At 37.7% G+C, this 23,718-nt stretch overlaps 6 protein-coding genes across 12 annotated transcripts; 3 read left to right on the top strand and 3 right to left on the bottom strand.

Annotated features, from left to right (window-relative positions):
- Window positions 1-2,629: 2,629 nt before the first annotated feature.
- On the top strand, window positions 2,630-6,403 carry LOC103841413 (protein TONNEAU 1a). 2 transcript variants are annotated; one of them, XM_009117950.3, is made up of 13 exons: window positions 2,630-2,888; window positions 3,177-3,238; window positions 3,433-3,547; window positions 3,634-3,695; window positions 3,788-4,041; window positions 4,277-4,377; window positions 4,604-4,736; window positions 4,886-4,974; window positions 5,060-5,182; window positions 5,545-5,666; window positions 5,775-5,791; window positions 5,881-6,022; window positions 6,113-6,403. In XM_009117950.3, exons 6-13 carry the CDS (start codon window positions 4,291-4,293, stop codon window positions 6,153-6,155), a joined length of 756 nt encoding a protein of 251 aa, XP_009116198.1. In that variant the 5' UTR covers window positions 2,630-2,888; window positions 3,177-3,238; window positions 3,433-3,547; window positions 3,634-3,695; window positions 3,788-4,041; window positions 4,277-4,290; the 3' UTR covers window positions 6,156-6,403. The 2 variants fall into 2 exon arrangements, with proteins under 2 accessions (XP_009116198.1, XP_033134478.1); XM_033278587.1 differs by having other exon boundaries at window positions 2,630-3,238.
- On the top strand, window positions 4,736-8,872 carry LOC103841414 (phosphoribosylformylglycinamidine cyclo-ligase, chloroplastic). 5 transcript variants are annotated; one of them, XM_018654863.2, is made up of 9 exons: window positions 4,736-4,788; window positions 6,892-7,200; window positions 7,291-7,385; window positions 7,465-7,566; window positions 7,658-7,717; window positions 7,799-7,971; window positions 8,058-8,160; window positions 8,250-8,408; window positions 8,519-8,872. In XM_018654863.2, the coding sequence occupies exons 2-9, from the start codon at window positions 6,900-6,902 to the stop codon at window positions 8,690-8,692; spliced, it is 1,167 nt and encodes a 388-aa protein (XP_018510379.1). In that variant the 5' UTR covers window positions 4,736-4,788; window positions 6,892-6,899; the 3' UTR covers window positions 8,693-8,872. The 5 variants fall into 5 exon arrangements, with proteins under 5 accessions (XP_018510379.1, XP_033134474.1, XP_009116199.1 ...); XM_033278583.1 differs by lacking the exon at window positions 4,736-4,788 and adding an exon at window positions 6,678-6,800 and having other exon boundaries at window positions 6,887-7,200; XM_009117951.3 differs by lacking the exon at window positions 4,736-4,788 and adding an exon at window positions 6,702-6,802 and having other exon boundaries at window positions 6,898-7,200.
- Window positions 8,873-9,315: 443 nt separating this feature from the next.
- LOC103841417 (rab GTPase-activating protein 1) lies at window positions 9,316-14,140 on the bottom strand. The gene is made up of 16 exons (XM_033278580.1): window positions 13,899-14,140; window positions 13,565-13,634; window positions 12,878-13,447; window positions 12,565-12,744; window positions 12,347-12,460; window positions 12,185-12,243; window positions 11,751-11,817; window positions 11,575-11,626; window positions 11,401-11,493; window positions 11,148-11,231; window positions 10,624-11,033; window positions 10,412-10,473; window positions 10,245-10,314; window positions 9,895-9,975; window positions 9,704-9,805; window positions 9,316-9,474 (listed from the first exon to the last, which is right to left on the bottom strand). Exons 1-16 carry the CDS (start codon window positions 13,955-13,957, stop codon window positions 9,331-9,333), a joined length of 2,217 nt encoding a protein of 738 aa, XP_033134471.1. The 5' UTR covers window positions 13,958-14,140; the 3' UTR covers window positions 9,316-9,330.
- A 2,829-nt stretch (window positions 14,141-16,969) lies between these two features.
- LOC103841418 (CDP-diacylglycerol--glycerol-3-phosphate 3-phosphatidyltransferase 2) lies at window positions 16,970-19,048 on the top strand. 2 transcript variants are annotated; one of them, XM_033278588.1, is made up of 7 exons: window positions 16,970-17,680; window positions 17,791-17,888; window positions 17,970-18,020; window positions 18,099-18,215; window positions 18,299-18,355; window positions 18,443-18,551; window positions 18,676-19,048. In XM_033278588.1, the coding sequence occupies exons 1-7, from the start codon at window positions 17,521-17,523 to the stop codon at window positions 18,729-18,731; spliced, it is 648 nt and encodes a 215-aa protein (XP_033134479.1). In that variant the 5' UTR covers window positions 16,970-17,520; the 3' UTR covers window positions 18,732-19,048. The 2 variants fall into 2 exon arrangements, with proteins under 2 accessions (XP_033134479.1, XP_009116201.1); XM_009117953.3 differs by having other exon boundaries at window positions 16,983-17,680; window positions 18,443-18,710.
- On the bottom strand, window positions 18,914-20,696 carry LOC103841419 (glutathione S-transferase L2, chloroplastic). The gene is made up of 9 exons (XM_009117954.3): window positions 20,435-20,696; window positions 20,274-20,333; window positions 20,138-20,198; window positions 19,967-20,053; window positions 19,788-19,886; window positions 19,613-19,715; window positions 19,447-19,523; window positions 19,251-19,358; window positions 18,914-19,159 (listed from the first exon to the last, which is right to left on the bottom strand). The coding sequence occupies exons 1-9, from the start codon at window positions 20,629-20,631 to the stop codon at window positions 19,061-19,063; spliced, it is 891 nt and encodes a 296-aa protein (XP_009116202.1). The 5' UTR covers window positions 20,632-20,696; the 3' UTR covers window positions 18,914-19,060.
- Window positions 20,697-21,043: 347 nt separating this feature from the next.
- LOC103841420 (probable protein phosphatase 2C 48) lies at window positions 21,044-23,054 on the bottom strand. The gene is made up of 3 exons (XM_009117956.3): window positions 22,798-23,054; window positions 21,551-22,666; window positions 21,044-21,474 (listed from the first exon to the last, which is right to left on the bottom strand). The coding sequence occupies exons 2-3, from the start codon at window positions 22,490-22,492 to the stop codon at window positions 21,250-21,252; spliced, it is 1,167 nt and encodes a 388-aa protein (XP_009116204.1). The 5' UTR covers window positions 22,493-22,666; window positions 22,798-23,054; the 3' UTR covers window positions 21,044-21,249.
- Between the last annotated feature and the right edge of the window lie 664 nt (window positions 23,055-23,718).

Here is a 23,718-nt window from a genome sequence, read left to right on the forward strand (position 1 = left end):
CCAAAATGGTGAATATATACTATACATACATTTATATTTTGACTATGTACTTATATTTTATAACAGCTTGATATAATTGATTTGAACACTAACCTGTGAATAGAGTTTACCGGTGATTTTCTTCAAAATTTTGATTTTTATATATATATCTGGAGTGAAACTAATTTTTACAGAGGTCCATATTTTTTAATTTGACACTTATGTAATTCACTGAATTCTCAGAAGAAGTTAAAAAAAGAAACAAAACTCATATCAGTAAAACAGAAATGAGAACAAAAGTACAATTTTATAGAGGTAAAAAATGAAATCACTTATGGAGAGTCAATAGTAAACAAATCGAGAGCAGAAAACCTAATCCTCTTTCTTCATTTTACAATCGATATTGTCTATCTGGTTTTGGTGATTTGTATCAGCCGCATAACCTAATTTCATTTTGTGCATATGAGTCTTAAAAATAATTAAAGTGAGATGTAATACGTTAACTCTTCAACGACGATGATACATTTTAGATACCAACATTTGTATTCGTCATTTTTCAATCGATAAAGGTAAAGATGGTAATATTTCAAAATGTTAAAACTATTTAATAAATAAACATTAATATAAAAAATCCACTCCACACATGCGCGGGTTATCATCTAGTATAGTATTAAACCTCAAAAGAGACTTACTATTGGTTTCTCATTTGTCTGAGTATCACTACCTTTTGCAGGCAACCTAATTTATCTCAAATCCTATAATTATTTTATGTTTTGTAGTTCCCATGTTTTACACTCGTTTTGTAGTAGCTATCTTTAGATGGTTTCATCTATGTTATTTGTTAGATTCGGGTTTATTATGGGCTTCCAACTCAAAACCAATTGGCAATTAGTGGATTGGCCCTAACCCTTTATATATTATTTAATGTCCCATTGATTTTCCAATGTGGGATACATATCCCTTAATACCTCTCCTCGAGATGATGGCTCTTATCGGCCAGAAATCTCGGAAACTTTTTAACACAGTTATACTCGGTCGAGCGAGTCAATTATGACCTATATATCCGGTCGGGTAGGGTTAATATTAATTAGGGGTTTAACTTATTAGGATCTGGGCTCTGATACCATGTTAGATTCGAGTTTATTATGGGCTTCCAACTCAAAACCAATTGGCAATTAGTGGATTGGCCCTAACCCTTTATATATTACTTAATGTCCCATTGATTTTTCAATGTGGGATACATATCCCTTAATATTATTAATTAACCACTTTAGCTTAGACACTCATATCAGTGCACCAGTGATAAAAAATAGCATTTATAGGATTGGTGGAAACGTCAACCGAAATAACTCATGTAGTATTTTACCTTAGTATATATGCTGCCTGCAGACATCGTATATATGCATGATTGTGGTATAACTAAATTTGTCTACATATATAGTAAGCTCCAGGGTGAACACGAATATTATGCACTCTTCATCTGATCCCTGCGAATATTGTACGTGGAAAGTTTTAGAGAGAATCAATCTCACATATAAAGAGAAAGGTACATATAAGGTTCGTTTAAGCCTGGAAGAACTTCTGCCAATTTAAGTAAAAGTAAGTAAACAGTAGAGTGAACAAAAAAAGTACCACTTGTTCTCATGAAAGCATAATTTAGTGCATGGATCTTCTAGAAGTATTCTGATGAATGATTAGCTTGAAAAGTGATTTCTAATGCTATATGCATATATTTTTTCGTGGTTACTTTAATTTGAATGGCATTATGCTCTTGTCACTAGTCCAATCGGAGTGTGAAAACGAATCCTCTTTAATCACCTCATTGTTCCTAATGTTTCCATTTGGGTATACAAAAAAACAGTGAGTAATAGTTTTGAGTTTATAAAACTTAATTAAGTAACTTACTCATCATGTTCACATTTTGTTAGATAGTCAAACACCACCGGCTATTCATGATTCTTATTACATCTTTAGTTTGCATGCGACCTTATCTGTACAAAGAAGCAGCAAGTTCTCTACCATAACCTTAAGTACATATTCTTCCTTTGTCATATGCTTGACAAAATTGGACCAAACTTCACATTTCTAATCATCTCCCTAGTTATTAGAATCCATGAACTCTCAAATGTGTTCGTGTATCCTTCAACGATCCAATTGAATCTTTAGAGTTACTCTTCTTCCAGTCCCAAATTAAATTCTTTCTTAAAATAACAACAAAGTAAATTAAATCATTTCCACATTAATTGGGGGGGGGGGGGGGGGGGGGGGGGGGGAGGGGGGGGGGAGGGGGGGGGGATATTTCCTAATTTTAAAATCTTAGACTAGAATAGAAACTAACAATCTTGGGGAGTAATTTAGGAAACTATTTGTTTTTACTGTTTTATTTATTTTTCTCCTTCAACGTCTTTCTTTAGCCCATCTTCAAATTCTTCACTAAAGCTTTTCACACTTTTGATTTCAATTGGTTGGTGTGACAAATGGACGATTACACTAGAGAGGTGATGGATGTCAAGAGACAAGAGCATATAGTGCCTTGAGAAGAAGGGTGTTCTCGCTAAGATCCGGGTAAGTTTCACTTTTGCGTTTTTCTACACTTGTTTCGACCTTTCAGTTCAGTTGATAAGATAAAACTATACTTCTCTATGGTTACTGGGTTCACATCATTTGTTTATGTATGCACCTTGAATCCCTGATGTTGATTCAAAGTTTCGTTCTTTTTTTTTTAGAACATTAGGTGCTGTTTGTTTATACTTAATGTGAAATGCAAAAGTGTAAGGATAGGAGTATATGGATCAGTTGCTTTGTAGGGTGAGCCACGTGCGAACGTGTTTGTGGCAATTGAAGATGATGATAAAGTGGTTGAGAAGCTGTAATCGTTCGTGCAAGGCGGCTTCATGCTTCTCCTTCAGGTCTTTAACCAAAGTTTTTAGCTTTTATGTCTCTCTCTTTCTCACTTCAGTTGTTATCATTCAGATAGGTTTTGCGTGTTAGATGTTTATCATTAAAATATATTTCATTCTTCTTCTGTGTGGGTGGGTGTGGACGTGGCATATGAACATTGAGGTTCTTACTAATCTTGTTGTCATCTGCATTGTGATTGAAACCCTATTTACAGCAAAATGACTCTTGGAAGTCTGAACTAGCTAGTTTCAAAAAAAAAAAAAGTCTGAACTAGCTGCGTCTTTATTAATTAGCAGCAATTACGCGCAAGCTCAACAGAAGCGGACCACTCCTTATTGAAGGATTCTTGAAATTTGAGGTACTCTCCTTTCTTATACGTTTTCATTTTTCCATTATATTGGTAACATTCAATCTTTACAAAACATGCACCACCCTCAAAGAAGAGCTCAAACTTGTACTTTTGTAGTTCATACCTCACCTCTTTGCAAGTACATAACTTTTGTTCTTAGGTGTCTTAGTTAGGAGATTAAAAAGTCTTTGTATTCTGCTCAGGTTTAGTGATCATGAATGGTGGTAATTCAAGGAAAGAATCAGAAACAAAGTTTTCATCGAGCCTTGAGTCTACAAATCCTCCTCACAGATCATCTGCTTCTGATAACTTACAAAGGTACACACATATCTCCATCTTATGCACACTAAAAAAAAAGATCTTTACTCTTTTATGATATCTGATACCAAATAAGACCTTTGCAGATAGAAGAGGTGATGAAGATGCAGCTGGATAGGAAAACTCGGAGCTTGACATCGTCTTGGAGGTAAACCTCTTTACTAGTTGGGATTGAAATCAAAAAAAAAAAAGGAAAAAAGGTTGAATGTGTTGATGGTTTTGTTTTTGTGTTTGTAATAGGAATGTGAGAGGTGGAACAAATGAAAAAGAAGAAGGGAAGGATTGATTAAGTGGGTTTCTAATCAAATGCAGCTTATAGTCATATGTTTTTTGAGTTATCCTTTTTTGTTTTTGTAACATGTTTTGGCTGAACTTCTCTTAAGTCTCTTTTAAGAAACTTCGGTTTGTCTGAAAATATCGGATTAGTGTGACTACTAAAGTTGTTTTTGAGATCACAATCAAAGGAGGAAACAACAATCTGTTGTTGTTGCCAGGTATTTGAAAAATTCACACTTTTTTTTTTAATTTCGTACAGAAGAAAACATCTAACAGTATCTACTAATATTTGTTAATTGTTTTTGTTTAGAGTTCCAAAACAGAGATTTGAGTTAGAACTAATCAAAAATTTGTCACTAGTGCGCTATTTTCTTTTTTGAATTTCATTTGTCTCTTCTTCTTCTCTTTCTTTCATTTTAAACTTGAAAAGTAAAACTCTTTTGTCGGAAGCAGCCTCGTGTTTCGAAATGGACGATTACACGAGAGAGATGATGGATCTCAAGACATTGGTCACTCGAACCCTCGAGAAGAAAGGTGTCCTCGCTAAGATCCGGGTAACCACCCCCTTTTCTCCTCTCTTGACTCAAACAAAAGAAAGAAAGAAACTTTCTCGCTTCCACCAGATCTTTGGCTAATAGATCGAGTGTCTTAGTTATGCATTCATGTGAATCCTCCTCAAGTCTTTTAGAATTAATAAAGTTGTAACCTTTACGGTCAGTTTGCACAAGTCTTTATCTCTTGCATTGCTTGATATAACCTTAGTTTCCCCTCCTTTACTAGGCTGAGCTACGTGCGAGTGTGTTTGAAGCAATTGAAGAAGAGGATCGAGTGATTGCTAACAGCAAAGGCTTGCCTCCAGCTTTGTTAGGAAGCTGCAATGATCGTGCTAGGCGTCTTCATGCTTCTCCTTCAGGTCTTTCCTCACCTCAAGTCTTTAGCTTTTACTATCTCTCTCTCTCTCTCTTCACTTCTTTTTCTCTTTGAGGAGATGTAAATAACATGTCTTGGTTTGAAAATCTTGCATTTGATTCATTCACATTTTTAAAAGTTGTTGAAATGCAGGCAGGTTGCTGTCTGCTTTGGTATGCGAATACTTGGACTGGGCGCAGCTTAACCACACACTCAAAGTTTATCAGCCTGAATGTAATTTGGTAACCAAGCTAAAATCCATTTTATTTGATTTTTATTTCACTCAGAGGATTGTCTATAAACTCTTCTCCCTTACCTATGCAAAAGCCAAAAGATTCATGGAGGTCTGAGTTACATGATTTTAGTAGCAACAGTGGACATGAGCTCAACAGAAACGGAGATAGCAAACCACTCCTTCTTGATGTTCTTGATGGATTCTTCAAGTTTGAGGTACTCTCCTTTTCTTTTTCTCCTTGTGAAGTTGTCTGAACCACATAACTTATGCTCTCTGTTTACAAGCTTTACAACGATTCTTCAAACAAATTACAATAGATCTCGAGGATCTAAGTGTTTTCAGTTTTTTATTCTGTAAGTGAAGATGAGCAGTTACATTGATTCAGGCTTTCTAAACAGTAACTTTTGGTACTTTTGTTCACACATTCTCTTAAGTAAATTTTAGCAACAAGTTTGGTGAATCCTCTTTACATCGAAGGACCATTCCATTCTTTCATAGTGAAACCATAATCATTGTCTTGCTGTATTCCTATCAGGCTTTCATGTGTGTTTGAATATTTCCTCGGAACATAACACAGGCTATAGGTGGTGGTGGTGGTAGCTCAAGGAGAGAGTCAGAAACGGAGTCCTCATCAAGCCTTGACTCAAGAAATCCTCCTCGTACATCATCTGCCTCTGAGAGCCTACCTCCTCAACGAAGGTACACACCGTCAACAACACCATGTCATGCCAAATCAAAGATCTAAATTCTCTTTTTATTCCATGTTGCGTCTGAGTCTAACATGCTTGATTCACTCATAATGTGCAGGTCAATATCTGCATCGGGTGAGTCATCCTTTCCTTTATTTATTTCTCCTGAGTTTCTTCTTGAAATCTCTATGTTGATTCCAAATATTTCATTCTGATTCTTTCAGGCCCTACCTCTGGGTACAGAAAAGAGGAACACAGTTGGAGATATGACAGTGAAGATGGGAGTGAAGAGGTAACGAGAGCTTCAGCAGCGCTGGAAAATCTGCAGCTAGATAGGAAAACTAGGAACCTAACATCATCTTGGAGGTAAAAGCTTCCAAGGGCTCTCTATCTTCTTATATATCAACTTTGGATTGAACTAAAAGACATTTGTTTGGTTTGGTTGTGATGTTGTAGGAATGTGAGGGATGGAACAAATGAAGAAGATGGGAAAGATTAACATGGCGGCGTGTGTGTGTGTGTGTGTGTGTGACTCTCTGTGTTTATTTATGGCGGCGTTAGATGTTTGCAACTGTGTTTGCTATCATTTTGTTTGTATTTGTCAAAGTAGTTGTTTGAGAAGGGATTGGAAGTAAGTTTATATTAGCAAATGAAATCTGCCCTCCAAGACCATAAACATGTCACAATGTTAAAGAATTTTTGTTTCTAAGCCTCACTCAAAGCAAAAAATGAAAAATTGTACTATAACATGCATCTCTTCTTCACCTAATACAGGAATAAATAAACCCATCATTGTAATTTGAATATGGAGTCATTTGAAAAAAAAAACTTATTAATGAAACTTTTTAATTGATAGATCTAAAAATTTATTATGATTTAAAAAAAATATTATAGAAATATATGAAAATAATTAATAGTTTTTTTGTCTTCCTCTAATTTTTTTTATCTGATATGGAATACAGTATTTGTTTAGTCTATGTTAATTGTGGAAGTGAAAAAACAAAAACAAATAGTAAACTGGGCTGAGTTAGGGTTTTGGTTTTAAAACCCTTTTTGTTTTAATTTATTTTTGTTTTAGCTTCAGACACAAACTCTGCTCAGTCCTTTTCTTTTCCGGCGTCGCTCCTCAATATCAGTCTCTCTCCGGTAAGGCTCCTCCCTTCACCGTCGACGTCTTTTTAAACTCTTTATCTTACTCGCTTAACCTGTTTTTGATTATCATTAATCTATTCTCGTTTCAGCCATGGAAGCTAGGCTTTTGCAGTCTCCATCTTCCTCTTGCTTCTTCTCCTCCGGTTCCTGCTCCATCAATCGATACCGCTTCTCCTCCGCCATTCCATCGTCTCCGAAGCCTCTCTCCGTCAGTTTCCCTCAGAAGACGAGAAGGACAACAAATGTTGTATCAATGTCGAAGAAAGATGGCGACATTGAGAGTCTCAGTTACAAAGGTTCAGGTGTTGATATCGATGCAGGGACTGAGCTCGTTAGACGAATCGCGAAGATGGCTCCTGGAATCGGCGGGTTCGGTGGTCTCTTTCCATTAGGTATCAAAAAGCTGCAAACTTTAACCTTGAAGATGTTGAAAGTTTTCGTTTTTTTTAATATCATTTCCATGTGTGTTTTGGGAGGAGCAGGTGATTCTTATCTCGTAGCTGGGACCGATGGTGTAGGGACTAAACTTAAGTTGGCCTTTGAGACTGGAATCCATCACACCATTGGAATCGACTTGGTAAAACACTCAATGATCTGTCTTTTTGTGACCGTTCCTCTAGTCACAACTCATTGTCTTTGTGTTCATGTTGTTGTAGGTTGCTATGAGTGTGAATGATATTGTTACTTCTGGTGCAAAGCCTCTGTTTTTCCTTGATTACTTTGCTACTAGCCGTCTCGATGTAGACCTTGCAGAGAAGGTATGATTGGTTGCTTCATCTCTCTTTACCCTTTGATCGATTTGCCTTAAAGAGTCGATGTTGATGAGGAACGTTATGCTTTTGTTTCCAGGTGATTAAAGGGATTGTTGATGGTTGTGGGCAATCAGACTGTGCTCTTCTAGGTGGAGAGGTATGTTACAGTCACCTAGCTTTTGAAAGTGTAGTTTATGCGTCCTTGCTTTCATAATCTTGCTTTGGTTGGTCTTTGTAGACTGCAGAGATGCCAGACTTTTACGCAGAGGGAGAGTACGATCTCAGTGGGTTTGCAGTTGGGATAGTGAAGAAAGATTCTGTTATAAACGGGAAAAACATAGTCGCTGGAGATGTCCTTATTGGCCTCCCATCTAGCGGTGTTCACTCCAATGGCTTCTCTTTAGTAAGAAAGTAAGTCATTATACGACACTAGGAAGAATGTAAGTTTGTTGGCTATATCCAGTGACTTCAAACGAAAAGACCACAAATGTTTGCAGAGTCGTGGCTCGAAGCGGTCTTTCGCTGAAAGATGAGCTTCCAGGTGGATCAACTACTCTTGGTGAAGCTTTAATGGCACCCACTGTCATTTACGTGAAGCAGGTTTGTTTGTTTTTGCTTTATATTTTTTTTGTCAATAAAAGGTTGATCACATTCCATGACTATCTCCTTTTCTCTTTATATGTACACAGGTACTTGACATAATCAGCAGAGGAGGAGTGAAAGGGATAGCTCATATAACAGGTGGAGGTTTCACAGACAACATTCCCCGTGTCTTCCCTGACGGTTTGGGTGCTGTTATCCACACTGATGCTTGGGAACTTCCACCATTGTTCAAATGGATCCAACAGGTAATCAAATTGAAGTTTTGAGAGAACACCTATATCATTCAAGATAACTCTTACCAGTTATTCGTTTGAAATGTTTTGATTGTTCATTTGTTCTTGGTTGTTATATATAGTCTGGGAGAATAGAAGACAGTGAGATGCGGAGGACGTTTAACCTGGGAATAGGGATGGTAATGGTGGTTAGCCCAGAGGCGGCTTTGAGAATACTTGGAGAAGCCAAGAATGGAGACTATGTTGCGCATCGCATTGGAGAGGTTATAAACGGTGAAGGCGTAACTTATCAATAAGAAGATCACGTTTGTGTTTAGCAACCACTATTGTGTTCTCAATTGGGACCATGCGAATTGTGTTTCAGAGTTTGTGTAAGAGAAGATATGACCTCTTTGTTTCCCAAGTTTCAAATCCATTTTTGTTATCCTTACAGTTTGCGCCAATGTGGGTTTATAATGAAACTAATACTCTTGAAATGTCGTGATGCAAATGGTTGGTTTGAGTTCAAATTGTTTTTATACGCTTAGCAAACCAACAACAAAATGAATGTGTATTTAAAAGCTTATGTCCAAAACTTCAAATACGAAATTAACAATTTTACCAACTAAGATTTGAAGATTTAGTGAGTTTAACGTCTTTTGCTTCAGAGTGGGTCTCTTTGGATGTCATTAACAGAAGAATCTATTTGGTTTTGAAAGATAATGTTGAGGTGTAAGAAGAAGACTAACCTTGTTCTTGTCGCGCCACCCTAGCCCAAATGGACGTGCTAGCAAACTGATCCTGCTTTGAGGAGGTTCAGGTAACTGATCATTGATGTTTTTGGTAGACGGACTTTGGTTCCCTGACCTGTGTGTATCCCATTCAGAATACGAATGGATCACACGTCATAACGCTTCGTATGTGTAGTAGGTCTTGAAAACACAATTTATTTGTCTCAGGTAAAAAGAACAAACCGTGGTGAAGGTTGTGCTTTGAGTTGGCCAGATTGATACTGCAAAGTGGCTTCAAGCATTGACTCTGCCATCACCGCTCTCTTCTCCATCTCAGCTAGTGCAGCAACTGCTTCCTCATATTTTTCCTAGACCAATTAATTTTTCTTTATAAGATAATAACAAGAGACAAAAACAAGGAAGACGAAATAGAGTCATTTGAAACATACAGACAAGGTCAATACGGATACAAAGCTTTTTTTCCTAAAGTAATGTGTAATGGGAGGTGTGTCACAGCTATAACCAGAGACAGTAAAAGCTCTTTAATCTGAATAACCCTAGCCAAGTTTTGAGTAAGAGTCAGCGCGAAGTGTTTACCTGCAAGACTTGAGCAGCATATCTCTGCGCTTCTGCATCCTGCTCAGCAAATCTTCGTGCATCTTCTGTTACCTTTTGTTCTTGCTCCACTCGCATCAAGACCTTCATAAGTGTAAGTATCAACCACTCTCAGCATTTGTATCAGCAATAAACAAATAAAAAACAAACAAATCGATCATGCAAATGCAAACCTGTAGCATTGCACCTTCTTGTTCCTGCTTATCAGAGAGGTGTCTTTGAACTTCTGCCAGCTCTTGCTCTAACTCCTCCACCTGATGTTTACATTCACAACAAGTAGGATTTGACATCTTAAGACTATGTCAAAACTAACTTAGCACAGATGAGCCTTCGAACGAGATCAGCACAAAGATGAGGAACGAGCAACGAGCAGGAAATGAAGAAAGAGAAAGGAAAGCAATCATGTACTCACAAGTGACGAAGAAACTAGTATTTGAATTCAGAAGATGAATAAGAGACAAGTAACAATGCTAATATGCATAGTTGGGAAATGAACTGTCAAATGGCAAACTTATGGGAATACCTTGGCACTCAATTGACGTCGGTTGTCTTGCTTGACAATCTCCATGAGAGCAATCTCCAACTCTTCAGCTCTACCATAGAATAGGAATATCGGGAGACATTACATTTTGAGGAATAATGAGAGAGAGAAATTGTACCTCGACTCATATATTGAGCAAATAAACTAACCTAAGTAGAGCTGATCTTTTCTCTTCAAGCAACTTGCAGACTTCAGCCTTCAACCAGAGAACCTGAAAAGTTGTCAATCAACATTAAGAAGGGGCTCCATGACTGTAGGTATCCAATGATATATCTTATCTTTTTGCCAGATATAATCATCTAGCATTCAAGTATACTAAAGGGAACATCTTCAAGCCAACAGAACAGACGAAAACTATTACCTGCGCTTGGAGATCTTGAACAGGATCTACTTCCCCGTCACCAGTCAGGCTAACTAACACGTCATCCGCGTTACTTGATCCTGACTCGGATCGAGACAAACTCCCATTTGTCAATGAGACTTTGCTAGAATCAACCAAAACAGATTTTGGGTCTTGCTTAAAGCTATATAGTTTGGAGGCAATGCCCTTCGAGTCCCTAAAAGCTTGAAGCCCCTTTGATCTTTCCTCAAGTGCAGCTATCACCGCTGGCCTATGCTTGCTTCGCAGTTCCTGCAATCTTATTTCATGTACGTTTTGGTAACCCATGCAAGCAGTTAAAACGAGCTGGCTACTATCAAATGTTGATCCAGTCAGTGATTGTAGCAAAGTAACAGCGTCTCCAGCATCTTTCGTTGTAACTAATGCAGGACCTAAGGTGAATTAAAGCATAAGTTAGAGCAGTATCGATGATGACATTGATGTATTTAGGAGGTCCACAAAACACATCACTTAAAATCAAAAATTAACAAGTTTCAACCAAGTACCATATAGTTCCATCAATGCGAGTGCTGTTCTGAAAAGCATAACACGATTTCCTTCAAAGAGAAGCACATCCCAGACTCTGAGAACTGTAATCAAGTAGACGAATATTTAGAAAGAAAGTGGGTTCTCAGTCCCAACTTTCAAAGAGAAAGATGACCAAACATTTAGAAAGAATAGAGTTCTCGGTCGCTAATTGTTAGCTACACAGTTCCAATTTCAAACAAGACAGCTTTGTTCCAATGTTTAGAACCTGACCACTTTCCCATGGAAGCATATTCATGAAGATGGAAAGAAACCATGGCCCTGTAACCCAAGCCACTTGCACTCCAAGATAATCCAGATGATGAACTGTAGACATTAAAATTCAGAGCATTAGTACAAACTGTGAACGTTTTGTAATATGAATCAAGATATCTGTGAAACACTAACCCAATTTCGGAAATCTTTCTCGAACCAGCTCCTCCAGAACCAGTTGATCAACCTGCAATACGTATACAAGATACAGTAACTTTAATTAACAGAAGTTTGGTGGACCTAATGGTACATGTTAAAATGATGTCTGCCCCAAAATTTGTGCAAATGTATAAAACAGCTCATATGGTCACCTGTGACTCAATCATATCTTCTGAGTAGTAACCATTGAAGTACTCATCAATGATTCCTGTCAATGCCCTAAAAATTACATATATTAGCAGGGGAATCAGTTTAGAAAAAAAAAGATGTAACAACGCCTAACCACAGGTCCACAGTTAATACAAGCAGAATAAAATGAAAGTGATAGATATAAAAACTAAACACAGAGCCGAGGAGTTTTTTAATTCACAAAAAAAACAAGATTACGAATGAAAATTATACTGATTATAAACATCGATTTAGGGGGGAAATAATCTAATGAATGGCCTAAGAACATTTAATGTTCAACCGGAACAAGTGAAAGTGATAGATACACAATCTAGACACAGAGCCAAGGAGTTCAGTTTTCATAGAAAAATAATATTAGGAGTTGAAAACGATAGATTCATCAACTTTGTGAACATACCAAAAGGCATTCTCTTCGGGCATCAACAGCAATAAAAGCGCAGCAAAGAAATTCATAGCCTGCAAGTGGTATATTGACACAAGATATGAACTAGATACTAATTTTAAATAACCACAGCTGGTACTAAAATAAAGAATCATGATATTGGTTAAGAACCAATACCTGGCAGTATCCAACAGAAGGATTATGTCTAGCATAAGCAGTAAGCAAACGCCGCAGAGCATTTCTACCATCATCATCTAGTGCAGGATGGCCTGGAAACGTCCGAGGCAAGTCCTGTATTTGATATAAGCAACGGCGTAAGAAAGATAATCAACTTCAAGCCAACACTGCACGAGTATGTAGTGAGGGTCAACTCTCAGTAAATTTTACGGTACTACCTTTTCTATCTGTCCTTTCCATTTTTCTACAACAGCAAGTGATTCTGTATTTGAACCTTTCCCATCAACATGCTGCGTATCCTCTTGATATATGCTGTTTCCAGAACTATCTTCAGCAAGAAGGTTGTGGTAATAATCTTTGCTACGTCGTTTCTTCACACCCACAAATGCTTGCCACAGCTGAAAAGTTGTTGGTACATGTAAAGATTTTGATTGAACAAGAGTTAACGCTAATGAACTATAGATATGGAGCTAGAGCATGATATTAAATAGAAAGAGAAGGTATCAATGTAGATATGACAAGATTTATTACCTCCCCCCTCAGGGCCATAGGTACACCACCTCGGATGAGCACTTCAAGTTCTTCCTTCCAGGGACATGTAGACACTGAGAAAGAAGTTGCATCACCAGCAACAGTTATGCCAGAGACACTAGTACCATCAGAAGACGAACCATCCTGAACATCCGACCTCTCAACATCATAAAACTCGTCTTCAGAATCATTCTCAGAAGCTCCCTTGGAAGATTTGGCATCATCAAACGAGGGTGAAGATTTCCCCTTCGGATCCTCTTGCTCACCTTTTGATAAATCCACCTTCTTCTTGACACGGACACTCATCAACTCTTCAATCGACCGCAGAGACGGTCTAACCTCAGTCCATAACTGCACTCTGTGAACACTCTTCTCTGCGTCAGGGAAACCTTCTTCATCAGGAGTCACATCCTTAGAACCTAACTTGTCATCTTCTTTTCCTTTCCCATTTTCACTAAACTGCGCATGACTATGTTCAGATGATTCTTTCGCAGATGGCTCATCAGTGGAGTCAGCATGATGATCTTCCAAGAAACTGCTCCACCTGTCCGACCTTTCTTCTTCTTCCTCCTGCTCGTACGCAAAGAGTGACATTACAAGGCTTATGAGTACTTAATTAGTATAAGAAGTAAATAAACTACAATACAACGATTTCAAAATAATAGCATGGCCATAAGCAAATAGAACCTTGTAAATATCAGCATATTCTCTGTATCGCTGCACATGTTGAGGTCTCACAGGGAATCCATACGCATCCCTGTTCATGCCAGCAATAGTCACCATTATTCTTACTGGAATACAAATCGAACTCGAAAGTCACTAGCATTATACTTGAATTCAAGATCAATCCACATCGAAACCGATACCGATTGTTAATAAACGCACGAATCAAGCAAAACAATATGCCGAAATTAAGAATCAGGAGATATAACATTCCGCGAAAAATCCGCAAGTTCATGAATCTCTTACTTACGACACCTAAGTACGCGGGAGAAAAGCAGAGAGAAGAAAGGGGGGAAACCTCTTGTGCTCGAAGGCGACGAGTGGATTGGGAGGCTTGGAAGCGGCGGCGGTCCTCATTCGTTAATCGGAGAAGAAGAGATCTATCTAGAGAGAGGAGATCCAAAAGCTTTAGTTGATCATCGTTACGCGACTGAAGTTGAAGGGAAGGAGAAAAGAGTTTGCAGTAGAGAGAGAGAGAGAGAGAAGGGAGGAGTGGAGAAATCACATGGGAGAGAGCGTGATTGTCGACGAGGTTATTACCATTTACACGTGACCTTTTTTTTGACTGCGTCGATTCCTTGACGCACAGTCACAAAAACGTCTTTTCTCTCTCATTTTTACTTTTTGATTACCCTACTATTTTTAACCACTTCCTTGTTTTGGATGTAAAATGTGAGTGAATTCATGAGTTGTCTTCCAATATTAACTAGTTTTCTCAAAAGATATCTAACAGCTATATGTCATTGTTTTAAACAGTTTAAATCTTAAAAATACTGGAATTGATTTATTTGAATTTAATATTTTTATGAAAAAAACAAAATACTAGTAAATTTTATTAGTAACAATATTTGAATTAATAATAACACATCTAACTTTAAAATCTAGTAACTAAAACTCAAAGAAAAGCAAAAAACAAAACACATTATCAAGTAATTTTTACTTTTTGTAATATGTAATGACCAGCATCAGAACTGAAAGTTGCAACCAAGTCAAACAATAGGTGGTGAGATATTGCTATATAAGGCAAAGGTTCATACTGCAGAACGAGCCATTTTGGTGGTTGCTCGGATGTCCTCCTTTCCTGTCCAAATACGTGGCATTGAATCAGAATCATGGCTGAAGATTGTAGAAAATTTGGATATATAATTTGTTTAATCAGCTGTGTGGAAAGATGGATAATGAAATCATGAAAGAGTAGTAGAAATGGTGTCACCTATCCTTCATGCGCATCAACACAAAATTGTTATTACTTTTTTCTTGAGTTAATTCGTAAGTAATTTTTAAATTTGGTATGCTTTAAGAGATACTGTCAGAATGAAAAAAAAACCCTATTTCTCTCTCGAACAAATCTCTGACGGCGTGCTCTTCTCCCCCGACGTGCGGTGACCTCCCGGCGTCGAAGCTCTCTCATCTGAAACCTTGTTTATTTTTTGCCCTCTCATATAGTTTCACACTCCTTAACGATATGCTCGGTGTTCTGTAATTCAAATTAGCTTCTAGTGTCAAATCCGACCTTGGCGGTGCTGATGACAGGTCGGTGGATGATGGATCTATGGAGTTCCGGCGAGTTAAGTGAAGAGAAGCCTCTGAGCAGGATCGGCGTTTAGGGTTAGTGAATTGAGCCGGTTGTTTTTCCCCTTTAGATCTGGCGTGACTCTACTCGAAGGAGGAGGCAAGAGGCCTTGTTGTGTCCCTTTCATCGCAGATCTGGTAGTTGGTAGGGGGTATCGACTTGTTTTTTCAGATCTGCAAGGTGGAGGGGCAATGTCGTATGGTGTCGGAGATGTTCGGCGTCTGCCCAAATCTGGTATGCATCCTTTTGGTTCAGTGACCAATGGTTTGGTCAGAGTGGAAACCCGTATTTACTAAGTATTGTGTTCGGTTATTCTTGTTTTCGCTCAAATCTGGGTTTCGATGTCTCTATGCTTGGAGTTTGACAATTGGTTTAGTAGACTTTCTTCCAATGGTGGTGAGTGCAGTGATTGCTTGTCGTCCGTTTCTTTTTCCGTGAGTGTGTCCGGTAAGGTTCAGTTGGTAAGGCTTCGTCTTCGTGGTTTTTTAGTTGGGCTTCTATCTAGGAGTAAATGGACGTTTATGATTGTGTCGCATCCGTATCCGAATGTTAGGTTGATCGATACAATATCGATCCCTCTTGTCGGGTTATGAAGTCTCAGGTTCTTGGGCGTTATCGTTTGGCGAGCGTAGGCTGCAGCGATAAGTCGTGTGTGGGTGTAAGAAGTGGAGGTTATCGTGTGTGTGGCGGACTATGTGCAGCAGCGGTAAATCCCGATCATTGGCATGTGCTTATTTCTAAAGTTTGATGAGATGATATGTTTCAGACTTGAGTGTAGCAGTTAATCGTTATTCTGGGTTTAGATGTGATTTTAGTTTTATGTATTGGTTCCATAAGTCACTCTGGTGTGGGTTTTAGTTGCCGCTTTCATATGGGCCCTTGTTTATGGGGCTTTTTGATTAAGCCGTCAGCTTATGTATGAATTCTTGTATTTTATCTTGGAATGAATATCAAACCTTTGACGAAAAAAAAAAGAGATACTGTCAGAATTTTATATGGCTGAAAAACATGTCTATTGTTTTTGAGAATACAGTATGTTTCTTCATAGATTTAATCTTTCTTTTTCATAAATTTAATTTTCTACCATTAAAGCTTTGTATTTGATTATATATAGCTTATAATAGTTTTGCAGCAAGAAGTGACATGGCATGATCGAACTTTAAACAAAGTATTTTTTTTGGTAACACTAAACTTTAAACAGGCTCTATCTATGCATTCTATAACTTCTTCTTTTTTTTTAAAGAATTTTAATTTTTATTTCAATAAAAAAAACCTTGGTATGCTTCCTTTCTGCATACACTAACTCATATTCATGTTCAGTAAATTATTTGTTTTGAAAAAAAATTCATATTTCATTGGTTGTAACCTGATTATCAGCTAAATCTAAAAGAAAAATAATGCAAGATAATAATTGGGATGGGGATGGTAATGGTTGTCGACTTGTCGGTAAAGGACAATTGCTTTTGGAGTTTGGTAAAGTAGTTTATAGGGAAAAGCTTGTCTTAGATTTTTTATAGTATAAAAGAGACTTGTATAAATCCATCATTTAAAAACGCGCTTCATATTAACTACGACTATTAACTACAGTCTATTCCATATATTAACTACGACTTGTTTAGTACAGTATCATTGTATCAAATAGACTTTCAAAGTTTCATGTATAAATGATTAAATTCTACGAAGATTAATAACTTAGTTTTGACAGTTACTAATGAGATTTGTCTTAAATTATTTCCTTATGAATAACGTGAGATATCATATTTGCTTACATTGTGCCGATTGCATTTAGAAGTTGATATTTTATAATGTCAAATTAAATTTTCTGGTTAAGCAAAATCAAATCCAATTTTCTAACTCGAATTAATCGAAAATTTCCTGATTTATCTGTAGGACAAGGAATTAATACGGTCCCAAAAAATCTCTATTATTAGCAAAAAGGCATCATGAGAAACTTAGACTAAAACATAAAATCATATTTCATATCAACGTCACATCACCATATAATATAGTCAACAAATTTAGATAGTCGGCAGATTGCAAAGTTGACACATAAAATAACACAAAAGGCCCAAACTACTCCACACACTGTAATTACGCAAACCAAAAAAAATTGCCATTTGCTTCAATAACAATGGTCGATACATCAATTTTACGGCGCACGATACGTCCCCATCTCGCTACTTTCCTCGTCAGCGCACGTTAGCACCTCCACGCGCTGCATTATCATTGGCCGTTGCTCGTTGCATAAAAGGCGTTAGGTTCCGGATTCGAGGGAGGTGTCGCCCACTCGCCACCGCTCTTACGTTGCTTCTTTTGTCGATCGTCGAATTCCACAGATCAGGCGGATATGGGCGAAGAAGAAGACTCCGTGACGGTGGATCAGAACAGCTGCGACGGTGCAGATTCGTCGACATTGCCACCACCGCCGCAGCTTTCTTCCAAAGTGCTCACATTGCCCACCGTGTTAACCCTCGGCCGCGTAGCCGCCGTTCCGATCCTCGTCGCGAGTACGTTTCACTCTCTCTCTCTCGGTTTATGATTTTAATTATCAGATCTAAGGCAATACATTTGAATTGGATCCTTGTGATGATACGTTTTCTTTGTTATTAAAACGCAGCGTTTTACGTTGATTGCTGGTGGGGGAGAACTGCTACAACAAGTCTTTTCATTGCAGCTGCCATTACAGATTGGCTTGACGGGTATCTTGCTCGGAAGGTACTTTATTTTTTGTACTTTTTTTCTTTACCACTCTTGAAATGGTAATGTTAACGGTGTGGTGATGTTGTGCATTTTCAGATGAGATTAGGTTCTGCTTTTGGTGCTTTTTTGGATCCTGTGGCTGATAAGGTGAGTGAACTCTTATGCCCTTGTTGTCGTAGAATCAAAAGGTTTGTCTTTTTTGATTTGTGTGTTATGGGTTTGCAGCTTATGGTAGCAGCAACTTTGATTTTGCTGTGCACGAAACCTATGGACGCCGTTGTTGTCTTAGGACCAGTTCCATGGTTAGTGACAGTACCTTCCATTGCCATTATTGGTAGAGAGGTAAGATATTGAAAGTTAACTGTATTAAGTTTCACTAATCAGCTCTTGGTTCTAAAGTAGTTTGGTAATGCTTTTCACTATAGATTACTATGTCAGCAGTAAGAGAATGGGCTGCATCTCAAAACGGCAAGCTTTCGAAGGTAAATGGGATCATATTCATATGCATTCGTTTTCTAAGAGTTCCTTTTGGTACTTGCTTATATAATGGCGTTGATAATGTTATTTAGGCTGTTGCTGTAAATAGCTTGGGGAAGTGGAAAACTGCAACGCAGATGATAGCGCTGACCATACTGCTTGCAAGCCGGGATAGCAGTTTTGAGAGGCTATTACCGTCGGGTATTGGGTTGCTCTATGTATCTGCAGGGCTCTCTATATGGTCTTTAGTTGTTTATATGAGACAGATTATGAGAGTACTCCTAAAGAAGTAGCAAAATTTTCTTTTTCTGGCTTTTGCTTTCAGTATATACAAATATAATGGAAGATTGCCCAGCCTCATTTTTTTACCTCTCTTCTTGAAGAAAGCTGGTCAATCTCTCTCTTATCTGGATACAAGACTCTTATGATGCTTTAGTTCTGTTTTCAACTTTGGGCACTGGGACCATAGTTGGTTTGGTTCTGTATAATATCACTGAATCACGTTGCTGCTAGCCTCGCCACAAACTGGATTTTATCGAAGCAGTAACAATGCAAGGAAAGAGAAAGCAAGCAGGTGCAGTTTCATTCTAGTTTGTCGGCTTGTTTGGTCTCATGAACTCTCAGGTTATGAAAAACAGTTGTTGCCCGTGTCCCTCGATACAATATAAATGATATATAAAACAAATCTTTGGTTACAATATTTCATCTGCTTAGGGACGTGCTTCTGCTTGGGCTCGTTTCTTGTATCTTTCAACAAGTTCTTGTGGATCTTGACGGGTCTCTGTGTAAGCTTCAATCCTATTCATCTCCTACACAAGGCAAATAACCAGAGATTAGATTAGGAAGGATTTGGTCTTAAGATGAAAGATAGATACACAAAACTGAATAAAAATGCCTAACCTCAATCCAAAGGGCTAGGTTAGGCCGACCAGCTGTGATGTCCACATTCATTACATCCTTAAAGATAAGATGGAATCTCTCTATGAAAGGAACATATGCAACATCAACCTGTATGTATCAATCATTCACCATTTTAGACTCAGCATCAAGTAGCTGATATGGGTAGAAGAAACTGAAGAAGACAATGGACAAATACCAAACTAAATAGGTCAAGGAAGAAAGGCCCTTCTTTGAATTTGGAAAGAGCCTTCTCAATGTAATCAAATGCACCATCTGAAGAAAATGCAACACAAGATTGTAAAATAATGTTTCTGCTAAGTGGAAAACACAAAAGGGGAGATAATATCTTGTAAATTAGTTACCTGCTGCATCACTGTCTTCACCTGATAATGTGGCTCTTACGGCCTTGGAGAAGGAGTCGGTGTAAGAGATTAACTCATCAGCGAATGCTTCCTTCTCTACACTCTATTGTTATTCCACATATGTTATCTCTTTCTTAGCAAAGATATATTGAGCTCAACAAAACAAACAACTCACATTGGGTGCAAGTGAAGGCCCTTCGAAATTGGTGTCGATGTACTTAATCAGGTCAAGGCTCTCTCCTATCACTCGGTTATTATGCTCTAATGCAGGCACCTATCATAAAAACAGACACTTTATAGCACCTGACAATCAAATCAGATCATTGAAGCACAAGAGAATAAAAAAGCTTTCACCTTGTTAGCCGGGTACACTTTCTCCTTGTACCAAGCAGGCCTGTTCTTGAGATCAATTGGTACAAGTTCTATCTTGTCTCGCAGATTCTGCAAAAACAACGTAACATCGATTCAGTAAATCGAACTAGCTTCATATCTTAACATGGAATCAGCGAGATAAAAATGTAAAACCTTGTAGTTCCGAGCAAGCCACGCACGTTGCGCAAACGGGCAAGAGTAAGATATGTATAACCTTTCAAATCAAAAGAAACCAAAAACAATTCATCAAACAAAGTCTCTCTTTCCTAAAAAAATAAGACAAAAGAACCTTGTCGAGCCATCGAACACTTGAGGTGGTTCGGAAGAGGAATCAAGCTCCGGAACACGACTGCAAAGCACAAAACTTGAATCTCAGTCACTTACGATTGAGTCTAAATTTGTTTTTTTTTTTCTCTCATTCAGAAGCTTCTCAGAGAAGGAAGGATTTACCTTGAACTTACAACAGCTAACACTGGCTTGGTTCTGCGTGTTCCGTTTGAATTACAACGCAGCTTCAGGTCAGTATCGAAGCTTGATCGGTGAATTTTCCGACCAAAGTAGAGAGATGAGGAAGGGAGAGAAACATCCTTCGAAGGTAACGCAAGCGATGGATAAGAGCACACGCCAACTCTCACTCCGGCACTCATACTCGATCGTTCTTCGGTTGGCTTTCACAGCTCCACCTTTATCTGACTGCCACAAGTAAGCCTGAGATTTTTTTGAACCAAACCAAACCGCCTTTTTTGGTTTTTAGTTCAGTTTTGGTTTATAGATTCGGTTCAGTACACTGGATTAAGAAAACATATATCATTTTGGTTCGATTGGATTTGTTATTTTATCAAAAAAAATTGTAAGTTTATAACCAAATCATATCAATTATAGATAAAATGTATTGAATTATACCAAATTAAACCGAATTTTCATTAGTTTCAATTCATAAAGTTTTATGAGAACCAGCTAACCAAAAATAGAATTATCCAAACTAGCTGTTCGAACCGAACCATGCTTTGCCTCAAGTTTTAACATTTTTTTTCATTTTTCATTTTGCACTTCACTTTCGGTGACAGAAAATAGTTACCATAGAGTTTGGTAAAAAGAAAATAGAATTTACAATTTTGAGTTCCATAAAATAATTTAAACAAAGTATCAGACAATCTGAAATTCTGAAAATAAAACAAAGGACAAAAAAAACTTTTGTAAAACGAAAAAAAAATGAGTTTTTTTTTGTTTATTTTATTTTTGAGAAAAGAAAAAAGAAGTAAGGCTTATAAAATGGCATTGCCTGCGAGTGCGAGGACACCACCTCCTCTGACAGAGACCGGAGTTCGAACTCCAAAACTTGCAGAATGGAGAAAAACGACAATAACAGTGATGTCGTCATGAAAGTGTCTCCTGATGCCACGCTCTATCTTCTCCAAATCCGAATACCTCATCTCCCTCTTCTTCGCTGCTGCTTGCAATGCAGCTTTCAGTAACCTCCGAGCCACACCCTAACGAAACCACAACACACAACAAAGATTCACTCAAAACCGAACTAGATTCAAGAACAGTGATGTTATAACTTACACTGCGTGGACAAGTATTGACTATATCAACTGCTTCTTGGTTACTAAGATGCTCCCACAAACCATCTGAAGCAAATATAAGAAACTGATCTTCAGGTTGAATCTTATGAACCGTTATCGTCGGCTCAGCTCTCATGATTGGCTTCTCAAAACGCTCCGCAACTCTAAACTTAGGCAACAACGGCTCTTGGTTAAACTCTGCTCTCTTTAAGTACGCGTCACCGATGGATCTCGAAACCTGTATGATCCCTTTCACACGCCACACTTTATGTTTCAAAACCACAATGTTCGGATCATTAGGATGCAACAAACGCAGCTCCTCTCTCACAGACTCAATACTAGCGTTATGCTCCGTAGACAGCTGAATAGCTTTCATCTCTTTAAACGGACTCTCCAGCCTCCCCAAGACAACACGAGAGTCACCAGCGTTCGCAACGTACAACATCCCGTTGCAAACAACACCCACCAAGCAACAAGCACCAACAGAAGCTATCTGAGGTTTGGTCTTCCACTGCTCCTGAACCAACCCAAGAAACTCCTCCTCTGTTGCAACAAACGCTCTTGTGATCACGTCGGGAGAGACCACCCCTCGCTGGTCGGAAACGCACCTCCTCATGTTATAAAACAACCTCTCGTTAACAAACCGAGCCGCCTCAGGACCTCCGTGACCATCATAAACACCGACAAAAGTCGCTTCGGGACCAGACTCATGGAAGCTAATAGGACCAGACTCTAACTGGCTATGGTCTTCAAGAAGATTGTTGGCTTGAACCACCGCCATAGAAAACTCTCCGGTTAAATGGTTACCGGAGTCTTTATACCATAACAGGCCATCGATACGGCCGTTGGAATCATCACTACTACTCGGAATAGAACCTTCTCCAATACCAAAAGGTCTCCAACAAGGGGACACAATTCTCCTGAATGTTGTGGAAACCATCATTCACATGTCAAAGCTTTATATTATTATTATTATTATTCTCTCTAACCAAAAGAACCAGCTATCAAATCGTTCATCAAATCAGTGCTTATAACTATATTGTTAGACCCAATCTTCTCGTCGTTTCCAAAGGATTCAGGATTCAAACACGCATTCACAAACGTACACAACATTAATCTGCATTTCCACAAACCATATTAAAACTCATTAAAAAGTCTCAAACTTTGAAATCATCTGTAGATTTCAATGGTAACCCATGAATCTGATGAATCGAGAAAGATTAAAGGAAGGAACTTTTTTTGGATTACCTGATGAAAAATCTAAAGGAAGATTGAAAGAAAAAGGTTCCTTTTGCTCTCTCAGAAACTTGAATAATAATAATCCATCATTCGATTTCAAGATGAAATGAGGCGAAGAGAAGAAAAGAATATAAGAAATCAATCAAGAAAAGGGTTAAAAATAGAAGAGAGAAGACGCGTTTGAAGAGAGAAGAAACGGAGACGTTGGATTTGGTTTCTAGAGAGAGAAGGTAGCGATACTTGCGGCCGTCGTGTTTATGCTGTTTTTTGTTGTTTGGTTTTGTATATTTATATATATTTTTATTTCTGACCTGTATCTCGCCATTTCTTTTTGACTTTTTAACGGTTTGACTTTTTTTTTTATTTCTTTTTTTAATACTACTAACTTTTTATTTTTATGTTTTTTACCGACATTTAACACAACAGTTTGACTTTTTTTTTTTTTTTCTAATCCTACCAACAGTTGGTAATATGTTTATTTACAAATTTGATTTAAAATATTGTAATTTTCTAAAGAATAAACACAGTCATATACAAATTATAAGAAATATACGAGACTAAGACTACCTTGTGGACTAATAGTATTTTGATGGTTTAATTTCTATTTTCTATAAATAAAAAAATAAAATTATAAAACAAAATTTAAGAGTTTATTTTTCAAAAGCTCCTTTATTCTTTGAACATTTAATTTCCATATAAACATAAAATTTCCCCATATATTATTTAAGATCCGGTCACTAGTCACTACTCTTATCCAAGTTTGTTGGTTATTACTAATAATGAGAAAACATTATGCGTGATGGCAAAAACTAATAATAATGAAAATTCATCCTACATTAATTCAGTTTCATGTATCCAAAAAATTAATAAAACTGAGAGATCCTATTCACATTGGATCTAGTGCTCATGTGTAGAAATGTCAAACAGGTT

Source organism: Brassica rapa, chromosome A09 (assembly GCF_000309985.2).
Source record: "Brassica rapa cultivar Chiifu-401-42 chromosome A09, CAAS_Brap_v3.01, whole genome shotgun sequence".
In the NCBI taxonomy this organism is placed as follows: domain Eukaryota; kingdom Viridiplantae; phylum Streptophyta; class Magnoliopsida; order Brassicales; family Brassicaceae; genus Brassica; species Brassica rapa.

What these genes read in the sequence shown, in the direction of transcription:
- LOC103841413 (XM_033278587.1), top strand. Translation starts at nt 4,291, where the DNA reads ATGGACGATTACACGAGAGAGATGATGGATCTCAAGACATTGGTCACT. An exon ending in GTGTCCTCGCTAAGATCCGG is followed by an intron (nt 4,378 to 4,603) that starts GTAACCACCCCC and finishes CTCCTTTACTAG; the next exon opens with GCTGAGCTACGTGCGAGTGT. An exon ending in ATGGATTCTTCAAGTTTGAG is followed by an intron (nt 5,183 to 5,544) that starts GTACTCTCCTTT and finishes AACATAACACAG; the next exon opens with GCTATAGGTGGTGGTGGTGG.
- LOC103841414 (XM_018654863.2), top strand. Translation starts at nt 6,900, where the DNA reads ATGGAAGCTAGGCTTTTGCAGTCTCCATCTTCCTCTTGCTTCTTCTCC. An exon ending in ATGTAGACCTTGCAGAGAAG is followed by an intron (nt 7,567 to 7,657) that starts GTATGATTGGTT and finishes TTTTGTTTCCAG; the next exon opens with GTGATTAAAGGGATTGTTGA. An exon ending in TGTTCAAATGGATCCAACAG is followed by an intron (nt 8,409 to 8,518) that starts GTAATCAAATTG and finishes TGTTATATATAG; the next exon opens with TCTGGGAGAATAGAAGACAG.
- LOC103841417 (XM_033278580.1), bottom strand. Translation starts at nt 13,957, where the DNA reads ATGAGGACCGCCGCCGCTTCCAAGCCTCCCAATCCACTCGTCGCCTTC. An exon ending in GTCGCCTTCGAGCACAAGAG is followed by an intron (nt 13,635 to 13,898) that starts GTTTCCCCCCTT and finishes TGGCATGAACAG; the next exon opens with GGATGCGTATGGATTCCCTG. An exon ending in ATGCTGCTCAAGTCTTGCAG is followed by an intron (nt 9,475 to 9,703) that starts GTAAACACTTCG and finishes TAATTGGTCTAG; the next exon opens with GAAAAATATGAGGAAGCAGT.
- LOC103841418 (XM_009117953.3), top strand. Translation starts at nt 17,521, where the DNA reads ATGGGCGAAGAAGAAGACTCCGTGACGGTGGATCAGAACAGCTGCGAC. An exon ending in TGGATCCTGTGGCTGATAAG is followed by an intron (nt 18,021 to 18,098) that starts GTGAGTGAACTC and finishes ATGGGTTTGCAG; the next exon opens with CTTATGGTAGCAGCAACTTT. An exon ending in AAAACGGCAAGCTTTCGAAG is followed by an intron (nt 18,356 to 18,442) that starts GTAAATGGGATC and finishes AATGTTATTTAG; the next exon opens with GCTGTTGCTGTAAATAGCTT.
- LOC103841419 (XM_009117954.3), bottom strand. Translation starts at nt 20,631, where the DNA reads ATGAGTGCCGGAGTGAGAGTTGGCGTGTGCTCTTATCCATCGCTTGCG. An exon ending in GGCCTTCACTTGCACCCAAT is followed by an intron (nt 19,716 to 19,787) that starts GTGAGTTGTTTG and finishes GAATAACAATAG; the next exon opens with AGTGTAGAGAAGGAAGCATT. An exon ending in TGAAGACAGTGATGCAGCAG is followed by an intron (nt 19,524 to 19,612) that starts GTAACTAATTTA and finishes CATTTTCTTCAG; the next exon opens with ATGGTGCATTTGATTACATT.
- LOC103841420 (XM_009117956.3), bottom strand. Translation starts at nt 22,492, where the DNA reads ATGATGGTTTCCACAACATTCAGGAGAATTGTGTCCCCTTGTTGGAGA. An exon ending in TCAATACTTGTCCACGCAGT is followed by an intron (nt 21,475 to 21,550) that starts GTAAGTTATAAC and finishes TGGTTTCGTTAG; the next exon opens with GGTGTGGCTCGGAGGTTACT.